Here is a 22,393-nt window from a genome sequence, read left to right as displayed (position 1 = left end):
AAGAAAACTCCGTGCTCTACATCATCAGTCGCAGTTGGACAGAACTTCTAGCATTCGATGATTTAGCAGTGGCAGCTTAAAAAAAGCTGAAGGGGCTAAAACAGTGATCCTGCCGCATGCTTGGTAGAATTAGGCTGTGGAACACTGGATGTGACTAGACCGGCAAAGTATGCGCAGTAGAACCTATAGGATGGGTACTATAAACTCGCTTTAATTTGAGTCCACGCCGAGGACGGTATCAACATCTTGAATCTTTTGATTTTGTTTTGAACTTGCATTTTAGTGTTTCTTTTGCATATGGTTTATGTTAATTCATCCCTCAAAATGCAACTTAACCATTTGGATTACCCTTTGGGTGAAGTTGTGCCGCTTGGTTACATAGACTTTTTCTGAGATCCAAACTTTACAATTTTATTTCGTGATATGAAGACTGCCGAGGAAGCCGAATTATTATTGTGTTGTCTAGTAACCTGGAAATGGACACCACACTCAGGCACAAACAGTGGCTTGCAGTATAGGCACCTGACCATCAGTGCGCCTTATGTGGCAGTTTGGCATTCTTCACGCAGCAAGGGAAACGCACGTTTAGTGCGATTATCATGGTCCCGAAAGTGAACGCACACACACTTTCAATTTGCCTATGGGACAACAACCTTAGACAAAACTTGATTAAAGGTGCGAACAAACAGGAGTACTTGACCTGAAGTATAATCGGCACGCAGCGAGTCTGGTGAGGGTTTGTGCGCTTGCCATGTTTTAATGCTTACCTGTATATTGAATACTGCATGCAAAAAGCATACAAGGCCTACAAATCGCCTTGATGATGTACCACGTATTACACACTACGAATGGGGGTAATTTCTGGTAGAAAAAGAAGCAATATTCAACAGGGAGAGTAAATGGACAATCCTTTTTGGTATCAAAAGACAATTCGCACACTGCTTCCTCTACTTCTACTATACTACAAAGTTTAAAAGTGGTGCAGAGGATGTTTCTGGGAATACCATCGGGTCACATGGCATTGCTTTCTCACTGAAGGACCACAATTTACAAAGACTACCCTTTTAGGATGTGTCTGATTCCCAACTTGGTCTTGCTTGAGGAACGCATCAAAAACATTTGACTTAAATTAGGATCATTCCTGGAAACGTTGGACCGTTGAGCATTAAGCACATGGGATTTTGATCTGCTCCAGGTTTGGAGCATATTGTGCACTTTGACTGACCCGCGAACCACTTTTTTTTCAATTCCCAAGAGATCAGGTGACTAAATGATAAAAGAGACATCTCATTTTTCCTACACCTATATTCTTTATATTTACTAAAAAAGCCCCAAAAACGTCATAGACACGTTGAACAGCGATGACATCGAATTCCTAGTCTTTCCGGAAACGAGGGACACTTTTGCTTGTGGAAAGACAGCTTCAGAATCTGATTACACCGAACGCCGGTTCCGGCCGTCCGGTCGGTTATTAAGCAACAGTCGTGACTTATTAACCATATCACATCATCTGACGGATGGCAGGAACTTAATATTCTGGCGACCAAGGGCGCGTAGATTTGAGAGACCTCGCCAGCGCGTGTTGCCACGTTTATTCTACCTGATTAAAAAGCAATATTACATACGCAACCTTGTACACTGCCTTACAAGATAAAGGTTTATGTAAGGTGTATCTACACAATGTACAAGACAGAAATTATATAACCGATATTTTAAATTAGCGGTTATATAAGGAGATATGTTATAATGATATAATATCCAGTACAAAAATTCACATTTACATTATAGTTCAATTCAATGAGTGAAGTCACATTAAATACTACAGTCTATTAGAGATATACCTTATTCCAGCGATAATCACGAAGCTACTTAAAAGCTATAAAATATTTTGTAGATTACACCCACTTACAGCATTTACTATATCAAAAAGTTACTTGATCCTATCAACTTGTGGTTTTACCATCAGGTGGTAGACGTGATCCACATAAGCCAAAAGATCTTTTTTCTAATCAATACGGGACGTCTTTTCGAATGGGCAGCTATTGTTTTGCGACAAATGCCCACCATGGTTATAGAAATGACCCCCCCCCCGAATTGCACGTTACATTTGCGTTCTCATTGAGTTAAAGGGGTGGTTAACTTGTTCAGGTTTTGGTACCCTCCGTTAACATTTTTTGTTTTGTTTGCAGAAGATTTTCCAGACACTTAATTTAATACCACTGATTGGCCAAAAGGTGGACCTTGACGTTTGTAAAAGAAAGAACGTCGCATTTGTGCCCAAAGGGTTACAAAACGTATAAAAATACAAAACACTTTGGTCACTTAACAAGACGCTCCTGAAGATGCACCTCCGAAATAGTAAGTTGGATACAAATGGATGACCCAACATATTTTTTTAATGAAATGTGTTTGATGCAATCCTCAAAAAACTTATATTATTACATTTATTCGGTCGGGAATAAAGACAATTTACTTGTCAGTAAAATCGAAAGGAACTAAGCGCAAATAAGTCACCAAAATTAAGTTAATCAATTTATCTTGTCATTTCTTTCTAAACATGTTTATGCAAAATAAGCATCGGTGTCCTATTTTTAAACATCAATGTTCATTAGGTAAGAACAATCCATCAAAACTATAAACGTTTAGAATTTAAACAAACTGTTAGTAAGAAGGTATATTTAAAAAGTTCTATACTTTCGCAGTAGCAGAAAAAAATACAATAATCTGGAGTGTTGAATTAACACCTTGCGGTGTGAATTTCGACCAGTTACTGCCACATAGATGCAGCTAGCCCTGAAAAACTAAACCGAAATACCGCAGTTATCAGAATTCTTTGCTCACTCCAAACATTCCAACCAAATTAATGGATGAAAAAGATTCACACTCATAGGCCTACAGTACCTTTTCATACATAAGGAGATTTTACACGGGATTTTTGAACCGTCTTCAAATACAAATCGACTGTTCTTTGTTTTATGGTCGTTTTGGAGCGGAATTCGGGTCAGACATTAACGACCATAAACTGCCGATTGCCGTGTCCGGATATTACTCCCCGTCGCTGGTGTCCAAGTGACGGGTTACCATTACAGTTACCATTATTAAAGGGAGAAATTAATTACAATAGGGGCGTGTACTGAATACGAAAGGTCATAGCTGCAGCATTCCCAATAAAAGTCGCACACTGAGTCCGGAAGCCAATATCATGTTTAGCATCTGCGCTACTTTCATTCTGCTAGCACCGTCCATTCGCAGGAGGCATTTTGTGGGGATGACTTAATGTTTGTCGTGCTTATAGGGGGTGTACTGAGAAGTATTTAGCGACAACTTATCCAATCCTTGAACGGAGAGGGCTAGGGAGGCTTAATTAAGGGGATCAGCACGCTTCGATAGAGGGGAAAAACAGAGCTCTACTTACATCAGCGGCATGGAGGGTTTTTGTGTCTCTGCGTTAGAACGGCCGTTCTGGCACGGATGTTTTGAAACTACTAAAAGAGCTGTCTGATCGTGTGATTATATTTTTAATTGACCTAAGACCTTATGACGTGGCATTAAGATTACATGTGTGCTTTCCCATGGGGGCTCAATGGATCGCGTCCGTCCTCACTCCCAAAGGGAAGCGCTCACGTAAACAAGACTTGACGTCATTATGTTACCGCAGACAGAGATGATTGACTTGGAGGGGTCACTTTCCAACTTAAGAGTTGACATCTTGATCATACTCCAACAGCAAAGCATATAACAATAACGTTTACCACTAGCTGAAACGTCAAAACTGTCGTATTCTCGAGAAAAAAAGGATCCCGTTTAGGGCAAGCATGTCAAGATTTTCTCCTCATGCCCTATGAAAATGGTGTCCCTATATTTAAGTCTTCAGGTGAGCAGTATTGTGCGCCGCCCTATTGGCCATGAAGACATGCGCCGCAAGGTGTTTTTTTTTTTTTTGGATTGCTCAATGAGGCCACCGTCAACAACAAAAAAACCGAACTAGACTTGGACGCTAGAGACTACATTGCGGTTTACTAAACGTGGTTAACTGTTGTGACAGTTTGAGTGTTTACAGAAGTTTTTTTTTCCTCTCTTGGAATACATGGTCTGACAACATTGGATTTATCAGGCGCCCCCTGCCGTCCAATTACAAAGAGAGACGTTGACTTCCTGGATTTCGGGTATCGGTGGCGTTATGCACAATGAAACCATGTTAAACATAAAACACTTCACAGTAAATAAGACATCGAGTAGCATGGATTGATTTTAGAGTGTAGTCTGTACATTATCTATGTTTACATTACACATAGGCTTATAAATACACTAATTGCAAGATGGTAGACGGGTTGTGATTTTGGACTTCTAAATTCTCCAAAACGAACAAACGCACTTTAAGTAATCAACGTCTCCAGCAACATGCAAAGAGGAAGAAGGATTTAATATAACTTGATCAGAAAATAATGCCATGATGTATTTACTCAGGATTAAATAAAATTTATTATACAGACTTATAATGCTGCACGTCATGTAGATATTTACAAAATAATACATTTTTCCCCTAAAACACTTATAAGTAGTCGTTATGCTTTGTGGGGCCTCTGTTGATAGACGGCAGTATGTTCGCTGTAAGTACAGATGATGCTCCGCCAATCTGAGACGCCATTAAAATGGAAACTAGAGGTTATTATTGTAATTAGCCCAAGAAAAAAGATTAATTCGTGTGCTGAAATTTAAGATGGGATACAAGAGACGATCAGACAACCACCGAAGCGACTAATAATATCCATCATTTCACCTTACAAGGGTAGTAAGTGCGGCATTGTCATCAGAACTTCGTAGGAGATTAGCTATGCAGGGCTACTCGTTTGGTTTTTGTATGGACAGCGAATGCAAAAAGTTCGCCCGTGGCTGGCAACAGATTTTGCCTCGCAGATATTTCCTCCAATGGTGTTCAAAGACGGAGGTTCGTGCGCTTTCATTTGGTATTAAGTAGCATTATCTGTCGCTCAGCTTTTGAATGGCAGCGTGAGATTTTAAACACTATGAATTTCTCATCAGTCGACCACCTCTGGTGTTGCCAACCACTGGTGGACAGAAACTGCGCATGTAACGTGGAAAAGAAAGATCAGTCATGCCGACGCATGCGCATCAGGAGCGAGGTTCGCCTTTGAAAGAAGACGCGGTGACAGCGAAACACCGCCATCATTTTCTTTCACCTTCGTATTGGAGACGAGTGGCAGCACAATTCATCAGACAGAACCCATTGGATTGCAGCTCAGGTTGGAATCGACCTGTCGTTAATTGCAGGCGCTACAGTAGAAAGGTGGACGCTCAGACACGGTGGTCCCATTCTTTTATTTACGTATTCATTTTCTCCTCCCGATCCGAGCGAAGAGTCGTGCATCAGAAGACGCTGCACTTCTTGGCTGGGTTCATCGGCGACCCAGGCTTGCAATGGAATGCTTCAGAAAAATCGGGCGAATTCATGATGGGCCCCCAGACCCTGCGCAAAAAAATTTAAAAAAATAACAAATAAAATATTCGAAGTGAAATAGACAAGTTAGCTGCGCTCGAATGAGGGCGTCCCATCGACGCATTGGACTCCGATGCTGAGCTGAGGCAATTGATTTACATTTCAAAACCCAAAAAGTGTAAAACTAAGAAAATCGGCTGGAATCTTATGCATCAAGAGTTGTCTGCTCTTGGCTGGCCACTAAGCCCTTGCATTTCACCGCAGATTATCAACCAAAGAATCCAAGGATTTCAGTACTTCATTTTGAGTGATTAATCGTCCTAACACCCGTCTGTACACAATGGATCCTCTGAAAAAACACTGATAAATCAGACAAATGCAAAACGTAAAGAACTACATACATCAGTGTACCTGAACTTCCCCGGAGAATGTGAATCTTGCTGTAACTGGTAGATAAGAGCTTGGTCTCGGCTCTTGTCACACCACAGCTGGACCGCAGAAGATAAAAAATGTAACATTTAAGGTCTTCATTCATTTCTTCATTTCAGAGCCCGTGGTGTAAAATTAACACCATTATTACAGTCCTATCAAGCAGTTCAATGTTCACACATCATGCTGCAGAATTTTCTTCTTGGCTTTTTCACTAGGGTGTTCTTGCCAGGAAATATGCAGAAAAATACCTTAGGAAGAATTAGAGTATACCCTCCCCCCCTGCAGATGAGATACCCTGAGCTTGCTCTTCTAAAACAGTGATATGTTTGGGCATCATTGTTAGTCTGTCTGAGAGCCATCATAGGTTACCATAACCGCATACATCAAGAGCATCAAACAGATTCCTTCTGGATATCTCCTTGTATACATCTAGTGGGTCCAATGCACAGGTACTCAGGTATAGTATTAAGGTCACGTGTGCCACTCTTCTACCACTGGAGGCCTGCTGCCACATGGAATAGTACAAGCATAAAAATGGATCGGGTTGTCTGAATTTGTGCTGCTTGAAAGCATTATCAAGTCCTTGTCTGTTAACTCAAGAACACAAGTGCCCCACAATTCCCACCTTCAAATGGACAACACAGGTACATGTAGTCCGCGGTAAATCTGTGGTCATAGTGGGAGAAACGAAGCGGAGAGACTTATACCTGTCCGTAGTTCAGGAAGAATATTTGATTGTGAGTGAGACGAATCCCAGGGAGTGTTGGTTCCTCTGCACCCCTCTCCGCAATCCACCGACGGTAGGCCTTGAAAATAAAAAAAAAATCAACGAGAGAGCATCATTTTCATTCCTGTCACTGCGGATATTACGACAGTGACGGGGAGCGAGTTTTTCAAACGCTTTAATGACACCGGGACAGAGGAGAAATAATTAAATTCAGCCCCAACGCTGTGAATTCGGGTGGGTTTATCTACTCTCCTTAACCGGTGTGACTGTCCTTGTCCTCGTTGTTCAGTGCCGCCGTCAATTGTGTCATTTTTTGTCATCAAAGTAATTGCTGGACGATAAAATCGGATGCGTTGCTGTCGGTTTTTTTCCATCCGGTGTCGTCGTCTTACCTTGAACGCCACCTTTAGACCGCTGGTGTCTGCGATGTTTTCCCCTAACGTCAGCTTCGCATTCACCTGCAGAAAAATCAGAGGTAGCACAGGCAATAAGCACACCAACAGTGCATTTTAATTGCATTTAGCTTACACCGGATCCAGTTCTTGCTTAGCAAGGAATCATTGTTCAGAAAAAAGGGTGGGTCGCAAACCAGTCACGAGCTATAACAGATATACGTCACGTGACATTACGGATGGAAAACTTTCACCGCAGAAAAACGCCCGGGTACTTAATTGCGCATTAAAAGTTGGGAATATAGCATGTAGCCATTCCATCGAAAACACACCATCGACGACTGTCCGCTGGAGTATGGATTGATAGATAGACGACATTATGTGAACGACCAAGCACAAAAGTGGCAATGGAAGACTTTGAGGCGCTTGGCGGCGACAGACAAACCGGTTCCCTTCGCCAGTTTTGCATCTGGGCGGCGCTGTAGTTCTGAGCACGTGCACAGCCGTGGAAAAGGACCGGTTTGTCTGCCGCCACCAAGCGCCTATCTTGTAAAAATAAACAGGCATGGTCGGTTGGTTTACCTTCCTGTTAACCTGCTCCACTGTGAAGTTACCGTACTGTTCCAATAGGCAATTGGTTTCTCGCCTGAAACCCTGGGCCGACGCCTCAGTCCACATCTCACTCATGTCGCCGTTCTTGTCGAAACGGCGGCCTGGAAACCAACGAGAAGCGACAAGAGACAAGGAAGAGCACAGATACGGTTGATGTTGGCAGAAGTAAAACTCCTGCTCAGCTGTTGTGTGAATGCGCAAAGCTACAAAGTTTCTCTCACAAAACGTGTAAAAAGAAAATGCTTCGATGATTACTCAGATTTTTAATAGCTATTCTGTAGTGATGTCTTTGCGAAATAATAGCCATAACTAAACTGTTAGCACATGGATTCGTCTCAGGTTAAAGCGTCTTGTATTAAAGACACCAATTTATTTTGTTGTGTTTTGCACAGAGCAAGTGCCAGTGATAAATCTTTTCTTCATTGGCAACATTATAGAGCACATTTTATCTGCTTAGGCCTATAATGAAATCGTTTGTGTCAATTCAGTTCAATTTACTTTACTAATCCATCAAGGAAATTACTTCGCCAACCTATTCATAAAATGCATTACAGTATCTCAAGACATTGACCCGTGAGAACCACAAGGCATTAAAATCCAACGTATCAAGCCACAACCTTAATACTACATTGCCGGTACCACATTAAGGTAAACAGGAGCGTTTGCAACAAGAAATTATAAAGTCTAATTAATTAAGCAAATAATAATAGCACCAATGAAAATGAGTGCTTATTCGCGGTCATGAACGATGTCATGGTAGTTTTAACTGTGAACAGATCTAAAATTTAAAATTGGGATATAAAAAACGGAGAGCTGTATACCTAGCCATGAATGGTTGTAGGTGTAGCAATTGTGTCCCATTTCGGCAGCCTCATTCCACCGCGTCCAGGAATGATTTATACAGACAGGATTCCATCCTCTCCAAACAACGAGATCACACGAGGATGCGGGCGTGTAAACTTAGCAATTGTAAAACAGTGATAACCAATTCATACACGTGCATTGTGTATAGTCAAAAACTGAGTTATTTACCCATGTCATCGAAGGCATGCATAATCTCGTGACCGATGACCATTCCAATGCCGCCATAATTCATTGAACTGTTACAAAACAAAAAAGAGACGAAAATCATTTTAAAGTATAATTCCAGACTAGTACCCCGTATTTACACAAGTGACGCTACTGGCACCCATTCCGCCGAATTCACATGTGTTAATTAATAATAAACGAAACTATTATGAGGCTATCCCCCAAGTTGAAGTGCATCCCCAGTCGGTGAAAAGAAAGATAGGCGGTTACAAGCGGGTTCTTGCACGCGTTCTGCGAATACGTAAAGACCATCCGGTTCGTAAGTGTAACGTCACTTACGATGGGAGCCTGTAAATCGTGGCGCGTCTGCCTTTGTGACAAAGTCACCTACGAACCGGATAAATGCCGGAATAAATTAGTTACGCGTACTCAGCGTGCTCCGTGTCCAACGCGCATATACTTGCGCGCATCATGGCGCGCCAATGCGGGGAGTACCAAAAAAAATAACCCAAAAACAAAAACAAAAAACACGCCCTCTTTTGTTCCGCTTGTAGCGGATTATAACAGTCAGAAGCGCAGTCAGAAGCCTGCTGGTAATAATGGGCACCTGAATAACGTGAGAGTTTCTGCAACATTACTGGACTTGACCAATGTCGAGATCCTCTGTGACGTCTGTGTTTATGCCTTCGGAAATTGCATGGTAGCTCCGCGGCGTTACTGGCTTCGCGCCCTCTTGTTGAGAAATCCCGACTTAACAGATCTCCAGACCGTTTGTACACAGCGAATGAGCTCATCTACCAAAACCAGTCACTTCAACTACCTGACGTGTTTTTACCTTCTATTTATTGAACGAGTCTACGAGTCTGACTACTTTGATTGGTGGAATTAGATTCCATATGCATTAAGCAAGATCATGTTCTTCATTTGCAGTTGTGAACAACTACATATCACCGACGAGGGGTCTGATTGGTTTATCCGTCAAGTCGGACTACTAAATGTATTACTACGGACTACTACGTTGACGCCGGATATCGCGGAAAGGCTGTCGAATGAGTGCGCCTTATAAGAAGTTATGAGAGCGGTCGAGCGCGAAGACCGCGTACTGTGTACAGTGAAGGGATGGCTGACTGGGGAAGAGCAACGTAAGTCCGACTCGATTCAAGTCTACAACATTACATATTCGCAGCAAAGGGTCGACCTAGCTTTCCTAAAGTAGTAAATATTACAGAAATGGTGTGGAGGATTTTCTGCGGTGATTATTTGTTTCTTCCAGCAGCCTTTCCAGCTTTTGGGTCGGGGGGGGATGATTCAAAAGCGAATGTAGCTTTAGGCTTATTAATGTTGGAGGAGAAAAAATATAAAAACTTTCAGCATGACAATAGTATCACGTAATACAATGATCTAAATTGCATCAATTCTGAATGCTTGCATTCAGGTGTAAAAAAAAATCATCATTCGGGACATCAACACGAGGATTGGTGGTCCCTTTGCGAGGAGCAGCTGTGGAAAACTGTCTATATTGCACAGCGTATCCTGCCGCCCTTATGTAGGTTATCGAGACGCTACATGCACACGACAAGTGAGGGCTTTGGCCGTCAAACTTTGAAGAACTGGGGCCAGACTGACTTGGAAAACTCATCTACTTACTGTGGGTTCCTTCGATTGTAGAAAGGGTGCTGTAGAAAGCCAGCTGGAAATGCTGTACGAGAACATCAGATTAAGTACATGAAAGAGAGAGAGAGATTCAGAAGGTGTAGATTTTAAAGAGCAATATCAAAAGAAAACATGTTTTCTCTGATTGTATCTGTTCAAATAAACATGGAAGCATCCAAATCGAACGCAGTGTCATTTGTGTTCAGAGCTCAACTATAACAAGCATAAAAGGTCTTTTTTCTGTTCATGCGAATTCTGAACATGCTGAATGTAGATTGCATCATTCTGAGAAAGCAGAGAAACTGAAGGAAACCCTCGCCCTGTGTTCGTAGTGGATAAACCTTGTGCATGTCAAACAATGGCTACTGACATGCGCTGTTTGACATGCACAAGGGTTTATCCACTACCAACACAGGGCGAAGGTTTCCCTCATTTTCTCTATTTTTTCAGAATTACGCAATCTACATTCAGCATGTTCAGAATTCGCATCTTGGCATGAACAGAAAAAAAGCCTTTTGTAGCTTGTTATAGTTGAGATCCGAAGACAAATGACACTGCGTTCGATTTGATTGCTTCCATATTTATTTGAACATATACAATCAGAGAAACATGTTTTCCTTTGATGTTGCTCTTTAAATAAAGCTGCCACACTTATAAAAAAGCACGTTGTTGGTATTTAGCCTTGAGTCAAACATTCTCGTGCTTGGCGTTATGGTCATGAGCAGATCAACGAGACATGGTACAAAAACTTACTGATTTGATTCAGGGCATACTGGTAGCCCGCGTTTGCCTTGTATGGCGGAAAAAGCTTACTCCACCTAAGCAAAGGACAAATGTTTATACAATTTTGTTACCAGTTGTCATCATGAGAGACTGCGACAAAATCTGCCCTATTTTATCAGCAATGGGAGATTTTAAGACGCATGATAGCGGCAGACAAATAGGTCCCTTTTCGCGGTAGTGCACGGGCTCGGCACTAACACGCATACCTAGAACTGCACGCGCATGCTCACATCGACCAAAAGGACCATTGTGTCTGCTGCCGCCAAGCGTCTGGAAGTCTCCTTCATTGCAGACGATATACTAGTCTGGAAACCAGACCCGACGATTCTGACTAGCCTACTCTACGAATCAAGGTTCCGGTATCACCCAATGTCCACGTGACCAAGACTGGAGGAATTCCTGCAGTTTTCCAGAAATAGGCAAATACTCCGAAGTCGTCTCGTCTATATTCGGCACTTTCGGATAGTACCGTTGATGTTCGGTTATACCTGGCCGGGTGGTTAGGCTAGCTGTTGAACTAGGAACAGCCCGTGTAGGCCCATTCGTAAATGATGTTGCAACCGTGCTTTTTACTACAGAAGACTGAAATACTGAAATAGTTAATGGGCCAGTCGCTCCTGATGGGTATGGCGCGATGATCGATTTTCTGAAGATGCCAGTGTCATGGTAATCAGTTGGTTGTGGGCCAGAACCATAAAGAGCAAGGTATTTATTCATTCGGCTTGACAAGTATACAAAATCAAGCACAATAGGCCTACCGATACCGGTCCGTGTTGACTGCCCGCCTGAAGTTTTTCAGCATAAATTTCACGTCGTTTTTAAGCGTCTCGAAGACGTTTTCGAAATAATGCTGGGAGGAGATTTCCACCTGCGAAAACAACAGGTAGATATTTAAGTACTGGCTTTTGTAAACAGAAACAGCACCTGCTACGAAACTTACGCCTCAAGGAACAATAGCATTGGTCCAGTATTGTATACCTTATCTGAACAGATTTAGCATTAACACTATCTTCATTTTAACTTGGTCGCCAATGTAGGTCCAGGTGTTAGTTCTGTTATATTTGCTGAACAAGTCTGGCTTAAGTCCGACAGTTTGGTACACTGTCATGTGTGCATAAATGTTATAAAAATTATTGTTTGGTTCACCAATGGCAATACTTTGGCACGGGCAAAGTGTCAGCTATATGAAAAAAACATGGCCTTCATTAGTACAGTCACGGTGGGGTAATTTATCTTCTGAGTATCACTGATCACGTGTATTTTGGCGATATATTTCAAATCATTGATTATCTTGATCAATTTTTGGATGAAGTTAATAAAGTGCAGTGAGAATATTTTCAGCAATGACGAAGAAATAGGAAAAAATATTGAATTGATAACAACCGTTTGTGTTGCGCATTGAACGAGTTCGCGCGGCTGGCATAAATTATTTCACAATGGTGTGTGCGTCGTTAGCTGTGACCCCGTGTGACGTATTTCCTTCACTAAAATCCGTGCAAGGCCATCAGCGCTTCCCAGCGCCCTATTCGGGCGTTGGGCGACGAGCAAATAGTCAGCGTTGACCTTGAGTTAATGGACTGGCTCAACGATCGGCAAAACAAGGGTTGGGTGGGTGGGTGGCAGGTGAATGAGTAAAAGGGAGAAAAAGAGCCCACTCACATCGTTATAGTCTTGCTCCAGTACCGTGTAGTTATTCACAGTTTCGTCGAATCCAACCTGCTCACGAATGGCTAAGAGCTTCACAAACAAACAAATTTCAAAATACAAAACATATTACTAGAAAATGTATACCCACTAAACATTGACCTGCGGTGGCAAACTTAATTCGTCTTGCCGTTTTCAAAAAGAATCTGGAGTTCATTACTGGCGGGAAAAGTGTATCACATTACTTAAATTTTAAGTTAAAATCGAAATTTATCTCTAGGATTTGACTTGCCGTTAAAAACCCAGTGCTTCTCCCTTATGTTTTTCGTTCTCGGTATACCACTTTTCGTCAATATAAATATTATGACAGTTGTACGTGTGTTATAACATCTGAGTAACATTAAAATTTTAATCGGTATTTTAAAGGGGGATCTAATTTCATTGATTGCCGCAAGAGTTTTCTGAAACCTGTATAAACCATGTCAATTCAGTTTCGGGTTCGACAGTGAAACCGCATTTTCAGGCCATGTTATGTCTTCCTTGAGTATCACGTTTCGCACATGCAGACGGGGACAGGGACTGGGGGCAGGGACGATTTGTTTAATGTGGGAATTCAGAATCTTTGCCGATTTGTGCCTGTAATATGATTATGAGGCAGTCACAGAACCAGTTAAGTGACAACGGTAGGCGTACGCCCACGGCTGAACCAGAACATAGGCAGCCTTTAGTCAGGGCGCCCGTGGCACCAGACTCGCAGTGCACCATAGGGGTGCAGACCACTAATTCAAGTGAGAATTTCTGACCAGCTCATTAGCATTAAAAGTGCCCCCACAGTATCTTTTGAAAAAGGAAATTGTTTGGCCCCCCAAAACGGTGAGATTGTGTAAATCGTTGCCAGGATCAACTTCCTGGGTCTTTGAGCTTTCATATGAGGGCAGAAGGGCTGAAAACTACGGTTGAAAAATGGTCCTAAGTGCCCGAGAAAGTTGAGGGTTGCCACTTGAAAAATGGCTGCAATCAGACTTCGGAAAAATCACTTTTGGGGGGGTGATTTTGTTTTGTGGGAATAATTAAAAATGTAATTGGTTAACCCACAAAAAATTGAAAAGAAATTGAAAGATAAGTGACCAGACAAGAATTTCATTTGTGTTTCAGAAATCTCAGGGATGTCGGCGTGCATGCTATTGGGCCCTGAACGGTGCTGATTTTACACTGTTTTCAATGGGGCTTGAATTAGTGGACTGGACCCATAGATGCTCGGCTGGTAACACGAACTTCAAGGCCTTTGTCATTAGCCGCACCGTACTGGCTAGCTATGATTGTTGTTTGTCCATAGTAAAGGCTAGAATATAGGCCAAGACCAACCAGCCACAAGTTGTCAAACAGGGGCAGGATTTTGCCTGGTAACCTGTGCATTAAATGCAACCTGGGAACCAGGCCAAATCCTGACATGGGTTCACTGATCGAACGTGGCCTCAGAAAAATCTGGCGGTATTGCCGGGAGGGTCAAAGTTTATCAACTTCTACAGACTCCCAGGCATCCTTCATAGTCGTTTGATGAGAGATCGAAATTAAGATAATTACATGGGACTATATATATACCGCACCTTTTCAATAGCTCTTGCTTTTGTTGGTTCGTCCATCCATTTGGTTTCATTTAGAGTTTCTTGCACAGCCTCTCTGAGTTTGGAAATCATCTGGAGAGCCTGCCTCCAAAAATTAAAAGAAGTGCCAGTCTTGGACCAGGTTGTTCCAATTGGTTTAATATATCTGGGAAGGAGTTCCTAGTGCAGAGGCAATTTCCATGTGCATTGTAGTGGGCGCTGGGCAATGACACGCTACCAAAAATTAATGCTCTCATTATAGCTCAAGTTTGACGCAAACAATGGCCAAACGGTCACATGGGCGGATATGTCCGAGCCGCCTTCAGGCATCTTAAATCTCCCACTAACACAACAACGCCGGGCAACAAACGACAGCTACATCACCGATAACAAAGCATCAAACAATTAATTTTGAAATATGCCGAGGAGCTAAATCCAACAATTACACATCTACAACAGCAATGACATGTTCGACAATAATAGGTCTCTCTCCTTATGACGTCACTTCCTACAGATTGCCACGTGCTGTTTGCATGCAAAATCCCCGAGATGCGCATTGGCAGCATTGTCGTGGATCTACACGCATGCATTTTTGTACAATTACGCACACACGCACCTGACGACGCTGCATATGCGGTTGCAGTAATTTCCCGAAAAGATGGCGACCCGTGAGAAAGATATATAAAAGCTTTCAGCGATGGAGAAAAATCACACCAACTCCACCTACATCCTCGAACACGTTAGCCTACCATGGTTTTGCTCTGCTGTCCGAAGTACTTCTGGATGAACATGGTTGACATGCCGCTGCTCATTCGATTGGCGGTCATCGTCACGCACTGTTTCCACCGGGGCCCCTCCCCATGCTCGCCCTCCACCAGGTACAAAAACTCCTCCCGAAGCTTGCGAGATTTCCGCCCAAGGAGAAGGATACTTTCATGGACTAGCTTCCACATCAGGAAATTTGCTATTGTTCTGGAAATGTGATTTAAAAAAATAATAAAACGGCTGAGAGTGAGACTACCAGACCGGCGCAAAACGTGCGCTTCATTTATCCCTGCAAACTAATCCTTTTCTACGTGCATTCTGCTCAAAGGGCGAACATTTTGACTTGATGCTTTATAATATGGGCTCCATATGTATTGAAATGGATGTAAACAGCGTTGGTCACAAGAAAAAAAGGAATGGTCACAATCAATCTAAGAAAATACCTTTTGAATGTAATAAACACTTCCAGATCAAATTGTACCCAAATTTAGGACCACAGCAAAATATCTACTGAAGTAACAACTGTTTCGGAAGATTTAGCTATGTGTAAAATGTACTGTTTGTGTTGGCATGCAGTGCCAACAACCCTCTTACAGGCACACTCAAAGAGTTGGGCTAGCCCTAAACGGGCCCGAAGCTGGGTGTATTATTTGTCAGTAAGTCCCCCATGCTGGTTGGGTTAGCGCCGCACTGTATGGACTGAGATTCGTACACATACCTAGTGGGTGTTTCATGGAGAACTGTCCCTAGTCTCTTTAGGTAATCAAGGCTGTAGGTCCCCAACAGCTCTGTGTCATTAAAACTGGGACTCACGATGGCGTCAAAATATCTTGACCAGTTGAACTGTTTGAAAAAAAGAAAGAAACTTGCGTCCAGCATAATCAAGTGACGATTACGTTGCGCAGATCGGACTGGCTACTCTGTGGATCCAATTTTTTGTTATTACGTAATTAAAAAAAATTCGGCCAAATGCAAAAACCTCCTGTTAATTTGTATCTCTGTAGATGCTGAACAGCCAAGGAACATTTCTAAGGTATTTACGCATGAGGGTTCAAACACTTTCAAAGCAGGACGATACAGCCGAACTGTCAACTAGCCTCAGCTGCAACTTTTAAGGGGGGACCCGACTGCAACCGACCCATTAAGTTGTGAAATGGGTACACCCCGCCACTCCATGTGTCGTCCTGAAGAAACATTCACTACACATACCTGTGGAATCGAATTCTGTAGGTCCCCGACCGTCAGCTTTTTGTACCGTTTCAAAACGACTCTGCTGGGCCCCCTGGGAATTTTAATCTGTAAAATTTGGTCCCGGCCAAAAAAAAAAAGAGAGAGAAACGATAGAAATTTACAGACAGTCAAATTTACCACCGCTGAAACTGTAAAAAAGAGGGAGGTATTGACCGTGCACTATAAGGAGCACTACACTGCTCAGAGCTGTTTCTCCTCTCCAAGCTTATTTTTCCATCTTATTTTATCCTCTTCTTCTGAACACGACTTACGTTTATGAGCTTCTCTTCAAAGCGTAGCATGTCGAGCACTTGGTGGCGCACTTCATCCTCACTGGCAAGGCTCAACTCCAAGGCGACGGCCTCCATGTATTCTCGGTAGGCTACCACATTCTGTTTGTAGTCGGAGTAAAAAGCGAATAGGAAAAACACTACAAAGCTCTGACTAACCAAACAGGGTGGTTTCCCTGTGATCAGGGAAACCACGTAGGCCTCTGGTGCCCAAAACGAAACTCGGATTTCTCTGGAAAAATGAACAGGAAAGGCTATACCAAGGACTTACTGCTGTTAAAGACACAACGCACCTTGTGTGAAAAGTTTGCGACCATGAAATCCTCCTGACTCAGTAACGTACGCGTCTGATCAATCTGCAAAGAAAGAAATTTGTTGTCTCAACAGAGAAAGACAAGACAATGATTTATACATCCTGTCGATTAGGAGCCGATGCAACAGAGGAAAACTCTTGATACTGTTATCCTCTTATGAGTAATTGGTTCTTTTCCATCGAGTTTGCACCTTCTGCCGCAAAACGAATCAATGCACCAAGAGCGCCTGTTTTTATATTTTCTAATCAAGCGTTCCCTCAGAGAATAACAGTTGCGCGCCCCATGCTCCAAACAACCGTTTCTGGCAGACCTACGGGCAGTTATCCCGGTGGATGGGGAGATATATCCCCCTATTTTTTACCTGGGGAATATACCAACATAATCATCCCTCCCACTGTTAAACTCACTGACGCGCACCCGTAGCCTCCCGCAGATTGCAGGAACCCTTGCAGGGCCGTGCAACGCTCCCCACAAGGATGACCTTTCAGAAGTCACTCTCTCCCCCATGGGACAACAAAACTCCGCCCATGGATAGACTGCGTGCATAAAGCAATAGCGTTCATTTGTAAAAGTGTACCAGCCTTTGCTGGAGTCACATTTTCCCTCATAAAAGGCACATTTTGCACAACCAATTTTCAAGAGGGTCGTATTCTCATTCAGTCCCTGGTTGCAGTGTTTGTAGATCTTTTAATCCGACTGTGCCTATACTTACAATGTATATGTGCATTTCGTTGTTTTGTGGATCGATGCCTATGTAGTTGGAGAAGAAAAAATTCTGCTCGGTCTCGGAGTACATCTTCGCCAGCGTGTCTTCCAGGTTCCAGGTCGACTCGTCGAACGACGTGTCGTTCATCAGCGGCCAGCCGCCGAACTTAGCAATAAGGGTCCACAGGGGTTCAAAACCCCTGCTGCTGATCCTTTCTGAAGAACAAAAAACGGACAAGGTGGATAAATTTCGGGAAGCGCTTGCTACGTGTAAACCTGTATTTCTACATTGTCATTAACGTAAGCATTTACTCTGCCAGAGCTGTCACACCGCTTGAGGACGCGATAGGGTCATGGTAAATTCAGCAACATCAGCCGTCATCATGTATGAACGCCTTAGTACGGAACGAGAAAGGATGCGTGTATCACTAGTGAGCAGTAGCCATTTTATGTCCAGAAGCCGAGACAATGAGGCTTCTAACATTATCTATATATCGGTGCAACTCTTGTTACAACGACCGGAAAGAAGACATCGATTGAACAAGATAAATAAGCCCGAGGCTAACAACCCTTACCGGACCTTATCGTCCAATTTCATACCCTCTGGACTGGGTAATAAGGTTGAATGAATTCAGTCACTCCTAAGTCCAGTAGTGTAAAAATTGCACAGGGAAACTTTTGTCCTCCTTAGTTTTCTTTTCCACATTTGACCTCTGACCTTCCCCTTCCCCTCTATCCATGTTCCTGTCTCCTCAAATCCCAGCTTACCTTCGTCCATGCAAGCCTGGTAAAAGTACTTGGTCTTCGCTATTGCTTCGATGTCATCGTCAGTGACGTCACTTTCGACCAGTCCTACAAAAATGGGAAGGAAACGGGCATGCAGCGACAATACTCTGCAGTCAAAGATAATGCAGGAATCCCTTCATTGTCCATTTAAGGTTAACAGAATTGAAACCTTTAGTTTACGTGAAGTATTTCAAACTAACCATAAATACGTATAACCATGTCAAAAACATCATAAATTCAATATTTCAAATTCACGGACACAAAAGTCGACTCCATTCACATAACGCAAGCATGCGTTGCGTTTGACCCCACACCAAGAGCGATATTGACGCATACATACGAAACGCTTTGACGCAAACGAAGGGCATTACGGAAAGGCGCCTTTATATTGGCATGCTGGACTATGAGCTTTTAATCAGTTCCCGTGAGCTCCCTCGCTATTGCAATCGCCAACCACGACGAAAATATGCATTTGGAGCTCCTTACGCAGCTCAGTCTATTTTCGTAATTTGCTTCTATTAATTTCCTCTCAAGGGGTTAAGTTGGTGGGAATTTTAAACACTGTGAAACCACGCCCAGCTTCTGAGACGTCATGTGTTCACATTTCCCCACCACAGGCAATTACCTTTACAGTTCAGTTCTAACCGATTCTTGAGCTCCGTGGTGGCGGTGAGCTTGCTGCTCCCTTCGGGGATGACCCGACTCTTCGTCCAGCCGCCGCACGAGTACTCAAAGAAGTCTTTGCACGGGTCTACCTTGGGGTTCATGTTGAGAAGCAAACCAGCGGCTGCAGGAGAGAGACCAAAGGAACAAGACTTAAAGCGCAGCGAGGGTGCCCAAGAACCTTGGTAACGACCGGCAGTGAATCTGGCTGAGTCGATAGTTTAGAACCAGGCAGCCAGCATTTCTGGTTACCAGGATTTGTCCGACTGTGGCTAAAGAAGTGGCACGCAGGCCTGTGGAAGCCAGTATAGCCACTTCTCGTTGACGCACAGTCCCAATCGCAGCCGACTCATCTGGACTCTGCCTTATACAATCGCAGTCAGGTAACTATGGCTTGACAAGAATTTAGAGAATCTGTGAACAATCTACAATCAGTCCAAATTACAGGATGCCTTTCTTTCGAAAATTCACAGGAATGCCAAGAAATCATTCAGCTCATGCGCAAGCAAAACCAGTTCATGGAGGTATACGTACCTGCCTCGACGCATTCGTCTGTCAAACACATCTGCTGATCGATGCACTGTGTAGACTTCCCTGGTTTCAAGGCTCCTTCTGAAACTGAAATATCAACTTCTGATCATTGGTGTTTTTTTCTCCAGTCAACGTACACTTCATACCTTTCATTTGGATTGGCATTAATTTACAACGGCAATAAGAAATGACGCGGGTTTTATTGGGACGCGTTCCTTCGATCAGGACACAATCCAAGTAGAACCAATTCCAATATTACAACAATATACCCAGCGTCACGACGACGCTCGAAGCGGCACCCATCAGGCTTCAGAAAACCAAACATGTCACTATAGCATGACAGTCATGGCTGAGACGATTTGCTTGAGTTTGTGCAGCGCCAAATCTATCACGTTGAGGTGTGAACTCCCCACTGGGGACCGTATGATGTCTCTACGGGGCTGTGATGTGTGTACCGATGGGGACACAGGGCGAATTTATATTAAAATCAGTAGGGCCATCCTAAGTTGGAAGAAAAGATATACCATGTATTAATAGCGGGGGCATGGTCATAAGGGAACATTCACGTCGAAACTCTGGCCTCCTGAAAAATCCGCCGGAAGTCATCATTCAGATTGGTTTAGTATGGTTAATTTGGGGGAAATTCTATATATTGGACTGCTATGATTACGCGATCGTTTTTATCATCAAGTTATTTAAAAAATATATTTTTGTTCTGTGGAAAGCAATGAACTCCAGAACCAAGGACAACGTTTGCTACAGAGAGCGAAATCCCCCCCCCCAAAAAAAAAGAAGACAGACAAGACATAGAACATTGAGTTGGGAGCAGTGTTGTATTCGAGTCCATCACAAGTCCCTGCCCTGCAAGTCCATCACAAGTCATGGACTCAAATACAACACTGGTTGGGAGAACATTAGGCGGGTAGAATAAACATTCCAACCGTCAAGAGCTGAAGTCAAGAATACCAAGAAGAGTGGTCCCGGCTGCACCACAACAAAACTCCCGTCTCCTCGCGGTAGACTGAAACAACAAAATTAATCGCTTACGCTTACTCGCTAATGGGATTCAATTTCAAAATCAACAGCGAGTTCCACCATTAGAGGCCCGGTATCCTGATTTAGGTGACCCGGGCAGACACCCCCTACCTCGATCGCCGTCCTTGGAAATGAAAACCATCCGAAGGTAGAAGGGGGATGAGACAGAAATGGGTCAAGTTAAATCACGAAGTAGGCTGATCCCACAAACTGAATCTATATAATGCACCGTGTAAGTATTTTCCTGCCCCTGGAGTGGCCCCAGGGGCCGAGTGCACAGCGGAAGACCGGGCGACCGCGAAGCGGAGCTCATTATTACTTTCGAAGCTCTGGCTTTCAGATTATTGAAACGAAACACAACATGCACAAAACAAGAACACCTCATGTCTGAAAAAGTTTATTTGAAATTCACCAGTCGGATTTCGCATATTGCTAAGAGAGCACGGTTGAAGATGACAGAGTCCTGTCACTTTCGATTCTCTACATGAGTACTGTCAGGAAATATTATACAGGTTTTGCAGTTTGGAGACTGTCTGGTCGATGCCCACACCCATAAGCTAAACCTGTCTGGAAGCACCAGCCAGAAACCCCAGACATTGACGCCAAGTACAGACCGTGGATCACTATATCAAGGTACTGGGACTAGAGTAAGTACCCTCAGTCTCAGAGAGCCCTCGATCTCCAGAAGAGTGAAATCAAGAGTGTGTGAGCAAAGGTGTAATCTTTCGCTCGCTCTTACCGCCTTCAGTGCGCTTGAAAGGGTGAAGGCATGACGTAATTTTGGTCGAGCACTCATTGGATAGACTTCATTTTTACCAATAGCTAGGGTCAACGAGAGTGACGGGGGGGGCACTTTAATTTCATCTTTGTAAAAATCGCAGAGTAATATTACTTAGGGTCACAGAAGGGAAACCAGCCGTTTTTTATTATGTCTGGGATTACGGCTGGTGTCTATACGTCTTTTGTTTTCTGTTTTGGTTTTCCCCCGTCTTCCCGATAAGATGTTCAGTCGTAACCGAGGCCGGTCATGCACGCGTCGTATACAGTGTTTCTTCCGGAATTGATATCGACCTCGCGAACAAATTTAAAGTATGTCTCCAGAAATCTACCAAGTACTCCCGATTCATTAGCTTTCAACGCGCTGCACTCAGAACATGACTTTCTATTCGGGAGTGCGTTCTGAACACGGCCATTCCACTGCACCCTCGGAACGCCGACTAGGAATTATCCACTATATTTCAGGTTCGGTACAAATAACAGTCGGTATTCTGGAGACTTCCTTGAGTTCTCGTGCAAATCCGTCAGAACTACGTTGTTACCATAGCCCTATATGAATATTCATAATTCCACAAGCTGTGATGGCTGAAAAAAATCCTCTAAAAATAAAAAGTAACAGTGTTTTCTGAGAGAAGATTACCGGGATGGGAACCGTCCCACATCAATTCCATTTTTGTACATGTATTCAATTCTTTGACAACAAGGGGTTCTACAAATTGGATTTTTTGGGTCATTTTTCTGTAGAATTGCTCCAAAGATGCAAAAACAAGCTACTCGGAGTGGCCCGATCATCTACCTCCGCGATTTGCGCATAGCAGCGCCTGACCATTTCCTTGACGCCTGGAGGGTAAACATGGCTAAATTAATTAGCTTGTTCCCGGGACAACGGGTCGCTGATAAAGCGGCTTCACGGGACAACAACTGTGGAAGAAGATGGGAGGGGGAAGAAATCAATTGGAATTG

At 43.3% G+C, this 22,393-nt stretch overlaps 1 protein-coding gene across 3 annotated transcripts in view; it reads right to left on the bottom strand.

Annotated features, from left to right (window-relative positions):
• Positions 1-731: 731 nt before the first annotated feature.
• Positions 732-22,393, bottom strand: part of LOC110986554 (endothelin-converting enzyme 1-like) — a 40,199-nt gene continuing 18,537 nt past the window's right edge. The window contains exons 2-21 of one of the 3 annotated variants that reach the window (XM_022248500.2): positions 19,622-19,705; positions 19,050-19,211; positions 18,407-18,490; positions 17,646-17,854; positions 16,913-16,975; positions 16,602-16,721; positions 16,309-16,395; positions 15,818-15,942; positions 15,084-15,306; positions 14,338-14,436; positions 12,746-12,823; positions 11,851-11,954; positions 11,057-11,121; positions 10,298-10,349; positions 8,654-8,721; positions 7,592-7,722; positions 7,010-7,075; positions 6,598-6,696; positions 5,870-5,946; positions 732-5,488 (exon numbers count right to left, since the gene is read on the bottom strand). In XM_022248500.2, the coding sequence (XP_022104192.1) occupies positions 5,389-5,488; positions 5,870-5,946; positions 6,598-6,696; positions 7,010-7,075; positions 7,592-7,722; positions 8,654-8,721; positions 10,298-10,349; positions 11,057-11,121; positions 11,851-11,954; positions 12,746-12,823; positions 14,338-14,436; positions 15,084-15,306; positions 15,818-15,942; positions 16,309-16,395; positions 16,602-16,721; positions 16,913-16,975; positions 17,646-17,854; positions 18,407-18,490; positions 19,050-19,211; positions 19,622-19,705 (2,096 nt within the window). In that variant the 3' untranslated portion in view covers positions 732-5,388. Of the gene's footprint in view, positions 5,489-5,869; positions 5,947-6,597; positions 6,697-7,009; positions 7,076-7,591; positions 7,723-8,653; positions 8,722-10,297; positions 10,350-11,056; positions 11,122-11,844; positions 11,955-12,745; positions 12,824-14,337; positions 14,437-15,083; positions 15,307-15,817; positions 15,943-16,308; positions 16,396-16,601; positions 16,722-16,912; positions 16,976-17,645; positions 17,855-18,406; positions 18,491-19,049; positions 19,212-19,621; positions 19,706-22,393 lie in introns of all 3 variants that reach the window. The other 2 variants (XM_087147038.1, XM_022248499.2) reach the window with 2 other exon arrangements.

The sequence above is a fragment of the Acanthaster planci genome, linkage group LG16 (assembly GCF_054643075.1).
Source record: "Acanthaster planci isolate LZ-2023a linkage group LG16, COTS_SCS, whole genome shotgun sequence".
Taxonomy (NCBI): domain Eukaryota; kingdom Metazoa; phylum Echinodermata; class Asteroidea; order Valvatida; family Acanthasteridae; genus Acanthaster; species Acanthaster planci.
This window is presented reverse-complemented; position numbering and strand designations above follow the sequence as displayed.